The 9514-nt window shown below is 40.4% G+C and overlaps 2 protein-coding genes across 2 annotated transcripts; one reads left to right on the top strand and one right to left on the bottom strand.

The window, feature by feature from the left end:
- Positions 1–305: 305 nt before the first annotated feature.
- On the top strand, positions 306–5824 carry LOC308126918 (fructose-2,6-bisphosphatase TIGAR B-like). The gene is made up of 6 exons (XM_080491614.1): positions 306–410; positions 701–738; positions 1845–1966; positions 2077–2154; positions 2234–2344; positions 3550–5824. Exons 1-6 carry the CDS (start codon positions 379–381, stop codon positions 3955–3957), a joined length of 789 nt encoding a protein of 262 aa, XP_080347740.1. The 5' UTR covers positions 306–378; the 3' UTR covers positions 3958–5824.
- Positions 5825–6335: 511 nt separating this feature from the next.
- On the bottom strand, positions 6336–9216 carry fgf23 (fibroblast growth factor 23). The gene is made up of 3 exons (XM_080491621.1): positions 8914–9216; positions 8710–8813; positions 6336–7870 (listed from the first exon to the last, which is right to left on the bottom strand). The coding sequence occupies exons 1-3, from the start codon at positions 9149–9151 to the stop codon at positions 7394–7396; spliced, it is 819 nt and encodes a 272-aa protein (XP_080347747.1). The 5' UTR covers positions 9152–9216; the 3' UTR covers positions 6336–7393.
- Positions 9217–9514: the final 298 nt, after the last annotated feature.

The following is a 9514-nucleotide window of genomic DNA, read 5'->3' as shown; positions in this document are numbered from 1 at the left end:
ATGTTTAGATGAAACTGTCTCTCATGAGAAGACCCAGAGTTATCTTTGCTGCAGTAGTACCAAACTCAGAAAACACAGATTAACAGCACCACAGATTAGATTACATATACATAACACATGTCAACATCAACTGTTCAGAGGAGCCTGAATCAGCCTTCATAGTCGAATTGCTTTACTCGAATTACATTAATTTAAAATATTTTAATAAATTATAAAATATGACGACTATACTGATGGTACTGATAATAAAAATGTATAATAATACGCTATGACGACGCAGTCGTCACGTCGCACTGCAATGCGTCATGACGCGCGCGGTGACGTCACCGACCTGCACCAGCGGAACCTCACGGAAGTGTCACGCAGCGGCCGGCGAAGATGTTGACGTTCAGTCTGACGATGGTGCGCCAGTAAGTGTACATTTAATGGTCATTTGGCAGTTTTCTGCCTCCACAGCCCTTCAGCGGGAGTTTCTGTGTTTCTCTGCGCGGCGGCGAGGCGTTTTCTGGGGAAGCAGCGTGTCCTGTCAGTTGTTACTGAAGCATGGCCGCTGGACCTCTTCACCTGAGATGTAAACTTGTAGGGTTGCTTCAGGACAGCGTGCTTTTCCCTCTGGAGGGATTAAAACTGGTTTATTTTCGTGTACTGTAAATTATTTTAAATTTTTTCCATCTAACGTGGTGTCTTTGTATACACACAGCGGGGAGACGCAGTACAACAGAGACAAGCTGCTGCAAGGTAAAATGACACTTTAACACTGAATTCAACCAGATAAAGTAGAAACATTCCTATTAGAATACAGAACTAAACGACTAAAGTGCTGAGGTTTCATCTGAGTGGTGTAACATGTTTCCTTTCCTGGAAAAAAAAATACTAAAACGATTGATATATGTAGAATACACTAATGCAGGCACCTTCAGATGATGGATATAGACTCAAAACACCCATGATTACACAAATATGTGACACATACTTAGTGGACGTAATGGTAAACAAAGCCAAATGGAGAGTAATGAATATGTCATGCATAGATATACAAAAATACAGCCCATAAAACAGACATGGAGTGATTAAGTGTAACACAATAACATACAAAATGGAGACCAAAATGATCAATTCATGAAACAAAAGCAGTCAAAAACCAGCAACATGACCAAAATCAATTGTAAACAACCATAAAAAAGATCAACATGACAAACAAAAGAGCACACATAGGCAATGAAATATGTATGTGATACATGAATTAGTCCAAAATCATTGACGCACCACAATGAAACATATGTGACACGAAGTCAGCAACGTCAATAAATGTAACTAAACAACCAAAATGGGACCTGAGACCTTCAATGGAATATGTAGCGTAATCCAAAGTGAGTAGATCCCCAATCTTGCAAAATATAGGATAATCTACACACAGTGATGCTGATATGTGGCACCAAGTCAACAGAAGTCCAAAACAACCAAGTTGTAGTCAAAAATAACCTTTCTGCCATGAACTTCCTCCTGGGATTAATAAAGCTTTTTCTATTGTGGGAGCAGGGAACTGCGTCACATCCCACAAATGCATGTACCTTAAAAATGTGGTGCCATTTAAAAGAGAAATAAAGAAGCTTTCAAAAGAAATATGCCAAGAAGTTAAGTTTTTACAACTCAAACACAAGTAGTAGTGTTTATGTCTCTTGTTTGTGCCTCATTCTTGTTGGTGTGAAAGTCGTTTTAGTAGTATATTGTATTTCTACATCGGCACCAGGTAGAAAATATATTCATCTAGTTGCAAGCGTTAAATGCTCGTGGTTGTAAGTGTAGATCCGTGCCGGTTGTGAGTGTGAACGTTGTGCTCCCAGGGCAGGGTGTGGACACGCCGCTGTCAGAGTCGGGCCTGCAGCAGTGCGAGGCCGTTGGACAGTACCTCAAAGACGTTCCCTTCACCTGCGTGTTCGTCAGCAACCTGCAGAGGGCCGTGCAGGTGAGACCAACATGGACGATCACTGCTGACAAATGTTGCATTGACACTCAAGTGTTTGTGATTTTGACTCGCTGGAGTTCACAGTGTCTCACTGTCCTTTCCATTGTCAGACGGCTGAGATTATTCTGAGGAACAACACTCACTGTGACGGCGTTGAGATGACTCTGGAGCCGCTGCTGCGAGAGAGAGTGAGTCTGCTTTTTCCCGACATGACAGCTTCATTCCTCCTCTTTTGTTTTCAGAAGAATAACTGACCTTTGCTTTCAGGGCTTCGGCATCGCTGAGGGTCGACACAAAGAGGACCTGACCAACATGGCCAACGCTGCCGGGCAGGCGTGTCGGGATTACACACCGCCTGGAGGAGAGACACTGGACCAGGTGACACACACACACACACACACACACACACACACACACACACACACACACACACACACACACACACACACACACACACACACACAGTGTGGACTCTGTATATACATATTTATATCCAGATTGAATATGTTCTATCTTGAAGTTGAGAGTATTGCCTGTGCAACAGCACCACTCAGTGTTCATCTTGGGTATTGCAATACAATCAGGAAAAAAAATGAAGCATCAGACATTCTCTGTTTGTTTTCGAAAAACAAGGGTTTATCTTATAAATACAAGAATCATATCTCCCATATCTCACTGTTGTAGTGGTGCATCACTTTAATCTACCTTTAATGGTTCTAGTTGACACTGAATGTGGAGTCATGGAGAGAAATCAGACTGACAGACAAGTTTGTTGATGACTAGTCGCTGCTGCATTTTCACTCTTTACAAATACGTTTTATAATTTCTAATATTAACCATAATTATTGCTAATCCCTTAGATTAAATACAATACTGAACCTATTTAAAAAAAAAAAACCTTTCAGATTGTGTGTTTTTGAAAAAGGTTTTACAACATGATAAAAGACATGATTAATACAACAAATAAGAATTTCAAGCGGTATTATTAAAAATAGAAAAGTATTTTGCAGAGGTATTTCAAACAGGACAAAGATAATGCCAGAGGTTGTTACAGAGCGATGCATCTTCAGATCGCCTCAGTTTTTCAAAAACTTAAAAAGACCTGCCAGAGGACCTCCAGTCACCTACATTTAAGGTCGGAATGAATGAAACACACAGTTGCTACATCAAACCTGCAGTTTTCCTGCTTCTTTCTGTAAAGATCACTGATGGGTTCTTTAACTGGAGTGTGTCTATTTCTTCATCATTGGCATTTAATTTTATGATGTTTGTGTCCCATATAGTCATTTTGCTTTTAACTGTATTAATCCACATTTTGGTTTTCATGGATTGGTGCTGATTTTGTGTCTTTTACATATATATAGTGGTGTTTTGAACTTGAGTATCAGAGGCCCTGAGTTGCAATCCTGTTATCAGCAGGAAGAGTGTCAAAACTTTCAAAGTCCACAGTGCTGTTTGCAGTGAGACACTAATGAACAGTAAACAAGCGTTTTGGACTCGGATCATTCAGCTGAAGCTCTCAGGCCGAACCGGAGTCGTGGATTCATGTTGGTCTCTCCGTTTCGCTGTCGCCTTACTTTCAGGTGAAGCTCCGATTCAAAAAGTTCCTCCAAGTTCTCTTCAAGCAGATGCTGGACAAACACAGCGAGTCTGAACCCGATGCCTCCTCAGCGGCAGGCGGAGAGGCCGCCGCCGCCGCCGCCGCCGCAGGCTCAGCCCACGACGGCCTCCAGGGAGTGTCTGTTCACGCGTTGGTGGTGAGCCACGGTGCTTACATCCGCGTAGCCGTCAGACACCTAGTGGAGGACCTAAATAGCGCCCTGCCTGCGGGGGTGAAGATGTCGCACCTGTTTTCTCCCTGTCCCAACACGGGAATCAGCCGCTTCCTGCTCACCGTGAGCCCGTCCGAGCCCAGGCCCAAGCTCACCGCTGCCCGCTGCCTGTTTACCAACAGGAAGGAGCACCTGGAAAACCTCGCCGAGGTCCAGTGAAACGGAGAAAAAGTGAGACCACTAAGCAACAAGGAAGAGAAAAAGAAAAGACCTCAGTGGCAGCGGCGCACAGGGCAACAGGGTAGATGAAGTCCAATCATTGTTTTCCTGTGGATCAGCAGTCATTATGCAGTACTGTATCTTTAAAGTCATTTCTGTTTATCTGTAGACAAGAAAGCACCTTGTGTGTCATTCTTTACTTTTTATAATGGTATCATTCGCTTTTTATCATCTTTTACCAAAGTTTAAATTATTTATTGTCTCACCAAACACTGTCAGTGGCTTTTCAGCTCGTTTTAATTGTGCAATATAACATGAGCACACTGAGTTGTTGAGTGAGCCGTTTTGTACAATCAGAGTCATAAATAAATAAATAATATGTCTGATGTTCTCTGCCGATGTGGAACTGCTTTGCTTTAAGATTTTCTGTTCATCCCTCAAATGCATGTCTCCTACAAAGTGCACACTTTAAAAGAAGCAATCTGGTTTTCCAAGGTATTGGATTACAAGGGAATACTCTATCAAAAAACAAATGTCCTTAATTGTTTATAGGAGTGTATGACAAAAGTGTATATTCTATTTAAATTCAGATAATTGAGTGAAGATTGTAGAATGAACTCAGAGGAAACCATTGTGTGGCCACAGAGTAGTAATGTCTTACTGATCAGAAAATGATGGAATAGTGTTCGTTATACTGCTGATAATGTCTGTGTTGTGTCTGCTGATATACTTCACCGTCAATCAAGCAATATTTGTCTTTTCCACATTTCTTTCAAACCAATGTTAAATTAATGGTGCACATAAACATGCCATTGTTCACTAGTTGTCAGACCGTCTGAATCACTACTGAGAGATAAATCACTTTAAGATCTAAAACTCCGAAATATGTTTTTTTTAATTGTTTTATATTTTTCCATCTGTTTTTATTGAATAGAAAAAAACTCAGACTTTGAGTTTTAGTATTTCATCAGTTTAAAGATGAGTTTATGAAGTGATCATAAATGCTGATTAAACATGCAACACTAAGTCTAAAGAGAAGTGGTGTTAATACATCTGTGTTGATTTGTGTGATCAATAAAAGTACATAAAGAAAACAGGTCTGAGGTGAACAAGAAAGAAAAAGGCTTGTATGTCACTGAATCGTCAGGTTGGAAGACGGCTTCAAAAAATACTTGTGCTCATAATTAATTAGTCATTTTATTACTTTTAGTATTCCATTTTTTGGTTAATTTGAATTTGGCAGCTTTACTTTTGTCGAATCTTTACTGTATGTTTACTTGAAATGGCAATAAGATGTTAATAGTTGATCTTCTACAGTCAGTTCAGTAAAACTGGTTGAAGACACTCAGTCTTTTTTTGAATGTCCTTGACTGAATCTCAGCTTGTGTGTTCTGCATCTTGTATGTCCATATTTTATTAATTTTATAGCTCTGTACTCTCTGAGGTTGTAGAGTTTCCACATATGAAATGAAGTAAGACTTCAACAACCAAGGAAAGTTGAAAAATGTAAATTTTTTTACCTACAATTAGGATGGCATTTTTTTAATAGCGCTCTCATGTCTATATTTTACACTTCATTTAGTTTTACAAAACAAACAGGTTGAATCAGTTAGTTGGTAAATCAAAAGCTAAAAATGATATAAAATGAGCTGTAAGTCCTCCACATCAAATTTAAATGTTTAATCTGTAGGAAATCAAACACATGGTGTTGTGCGTAATAGTGTGACCGGACTATTTAGTGCTCAGTTATGTAGTTTAACTACATAAACTTAAAAAATTCTGAAGCTAAACAAGCAGCCTACATATAAAAGTTGTCAACACGTTTTGTTCATCTGACATGTTAAAGTATAAAGCAAGTTTTCCATTCATGTGCGTGTGTACGACTGAACTATTTCTTCATTGAAAAAACAAACATTACAAATATAAAATCCATTGACTATTGATATGAAAAGCAAATGAATGTGCACAAACCCCTTTATAGATGTTAAAATGTTTGATAACGCTCCTTTTTGTGTGTTTGAATGGTGGTTTGTGGGCGTGTGTTGATGTTATGCTGTGAAGTGTTGCCAGATTATTTAGTTCCTGTCGCGCTCCCATTCCGTTGCAAGGCAACGACAACAGTGGTTGTTGAGCCATTGCGTCAAGAATAAACAGATTAATGAAAATTCTGGCTAAATTAACAACAAAAAATTAAATTCTAGCTACTGAAAAGTATTCTTAAATGAGTTTCCTTCCTTAAAGAGTCTGGATGTGTTTGTTAATTGTCCAGAAATGGAGGAGAAATTAAGGAATATTTGCTAAGAGCACCTGCTCAGTCAACCCATCCAGAACTAGACAACTTGGCCCGGGACAACATAAAGCAACACATAGACACAGATAGAGTTTATTTTGCAAGTTTATTTTCGTCCCAAATTCAAGCAACATTTCTTCCAACTCTCCAGCTCGTACATTCAAAGACAAACTTTCATTTGTAACACAACCTTTATAAATACCATAAATAACAACAAAGGAAAGGATTTAAATAAATAAATACTCCTTGGGACAGTTTATTTAATTTTTTAATTGAGTTTGCTGGTGGTGCCCTGCACCTGTAAAAGTCACATAAAGAGGAGTTCATATTGGATAACAGGAGTGTGAAACACCCAGAGTTATGAATTGGTTTGAGTCATTACAAATGGAGATACACTGCCACATTTTAAGTAACTAAAGTGATTATTTGGTGGAGTTATTTCAGTTTATTGGCAAAGCGACAGTCTTAAAATTATGAAAATTGCTCAACTTAACACTTTAAAAATGTAACCCTAACACAAATAAATGCAACTTTTAAGTAAAATAGTAAACTTAATATTAATATGTTTTATTATTAATCATTAATTAATGCTTGCTTTAAACAGATTTGTGTTTCCAGATAGTCAAAGTCAATTCTAAATATGTTTTTTTTCTCAGACCAGCTGTAAAAAAAAAGAAAAGTCAAAGAGAAGAGATTACTAAAACAAACAAAACAAAACATAAGATTTGCTGCTTACAGAAAATGATATTCTTGCATTTTGGGCCCAAAGAAATAGATCATTCAGCTCGTTCTTGTCTTAACTATTGCTGAGACTCATGAGATGTGTAATCTAATTCTTACTCCTGGTAATAAGACATTTTAAAGCAATGAATGCAGACTATTTATTGATTCACAATATTACATTTATAAAATACTTACAAAACAGAAAGGAATGGAGTGTTACAGATTAAAAATAAAGATATACAGATTGTGTTTTAAATTGTGCAAAAGAGGTTGCAAGTCAAGTGTACATTCAGTGTATTATCACACTGCTTTTCCTAACGACTAAAGACTGAACACTCAGAAGTCAGTGTGAAGGAATAAAGAGCGACCTTCTGGCTCGAGTTTGTCATCACAAACAGTTAAACTCACACAGCCGATGGAGACTCAGCCAGTGACCCCGGAGCTCCGGGGGCTGCCCTGGTGCGTCGTGTACACGCTCCACGGATCGTGGTTGGCCGGAGCCAGCCCGATCTCCCGGGACGCGTTGCGTCCGTCGTCCCCGACCTCCACCTCCGCCTCGGCCTCCACCTCCACCTCCACCTCCACTTCCAACTCGGTGTCGTCCTCCGGCACGGCCCGGGAGTCCGAGGCCTCCTCCGTGCGCCCCGGGTAGACGCTGTGCGGGTCGGAGGGGTCCAGCAGCTGGTTCCTCTTCTCCCGGTGCAGCAGCAGGCGCTCCAGCGGCACCGTGTTCTTCTTGGGGAGGAAGAGGGAGGTCTGCGGCAGGTTCTGCCCCGCTGAGTACACCTGCCGGGAGCCCTCCAGGTTGAAGAGGATGTTGGTCCGGGTGGAGTAGTACACGTCCCGGTTGTTCTCCAGGAGCTTGTGGTTGAAGAGGCACTCGTCTCTGAGGCAGGTGGGCTGGAACCACAGAGAAAACAGGATCAATTCAGCATTCCATGCAGAATTTATTCAAGTATAGGACATGTTTTCAGTCTTTTCCTTGCTAGTATTACCATTTAATAACACAGAAATCGCGTATTTCTATCCAATGAGGAAATGACCAACAACATAGTGCAATTCAAATGGGAAGAAAGAACAATCCACACGAAAATGAGGGGAAAAAACCCACTTGAAGCTCTATGTTATAATAATAGATCTAAAAAATAAAAAATCTGAAAATGCTTCCAGTAGGAATATTTTATATAATTAGGCTTTTTTTTCTATTCATATAAACGAGATTAGAAAATAGTAGGCCAATCGAATATTGTGCGTAAAAGCCTTGCAACGTTGAAGAACGCGCAATAGAAAATGCTGAAAAAATATATAACTGAACTCGAAATTTTAAGTATTTGGAAAAACCCAAATTCTATAGGCATAAAATATATATGTTTTTTTTTTTTACCTGAAGTAGTTAAAATTGGAGATGTGTCCCATTTGCAGTGAACAGCTCAATGCCGCACAAAATGATCCAAAACGGTCTGATGTGGCCAGAAGTAATAATAATAATAATAAAAAACAAAAAACAAAACTGTGGATCCCTAAAACACGCGCCTGAGATTTTTTTTTAATTTACTGTCCAATATTCCCATGAAATTGCTAATTTAATTGAAAATTGAAAAAACAAATCTGAGGACGTTTGTGCGTAAAAGTTGCGTAAAAGGAGCCAAACCAACGACAATGAAAAATCATGTTCAGGGATCGATTCGGTAAGACTGCCTGTTACAAAGAAGTGTGTATAAAGTGTGTGTTTTGCTCACAGAGCTGAACGGGTTGCCCTCCAGTTCCATGCACAGGTATCGGCTGCTCTTTACGCCGAAGATTGCGATGCGCTCTCGGGTCTCAGCCTTCAGGAGAATCACAGCTGCAAGAAAGACAGAAGACAGCGTTACATTATTAGTTATGATATCCCCCATGCTGACACAGTACAACAATAAAATCAGAATAAAACGAGGGTCTCTTACTATATGAGCTCCTGACTGTGGTTTTGCGCACCGTGCCATCTAATCGGATCTCCAAGTAGAAGTTGTTGAGGTCCGTGGATGTCTGTAGATGGACGTATCTCCTCGGGTTCCCCCAGTTGGACCCAACCAGCGGGGATGGATTCGGGACCGCTTCGCCGAGGGGAAACCCCCGGAGCACAGCGAGTAGTAAGAGCGCCGGCACGGTGTCCCTCATCCACTGTCGCTTGTTGACGTCCATCCTTGGATCACACCGGTGGTTTCTCCTTCTGAAAGCTGCTGGGAGTTTTCAGATGCTCTGTTGTCCCAAAGGTTGGAGACAGATCCTATTTAAAGGCCCCAGAGTGCCACTCCTGCTCACATCCTTCGCTTAAAAAAAAGGAAAGACGAGCTCGCCCCCGAGGCAGATGTGCGGCTTTGCAGCGGCGGAAGGGCCACTTCCACCTCTGTGTGTTTATACCGATGCTGCTGGTCGGACAACAGCACTCTTATTTTTGGTTACAAGCTGTGACTCCTCCACGTTCAACCAAGACACCAGTAAATGTTAGTTTGGAGTACGGAGGTGTGTATAAAAAATAGCACAAATACCATATACGTTTCTAAA

This window comes from Lipophrys pholis (assembly GCF_963383615.2).
Source record: "Lipophrys pholis genome assembly, chromosome: 22".
Lineage (NCBI taxonomy): Eukaryota > Metazoa > Chordata > Actinopteri > Blenniiformes > Blenniidae > Lipophrys > Lipophrys pholis.
This window is presented reverse-complemented; position numbering and strand designations above follow the sequence as displayed.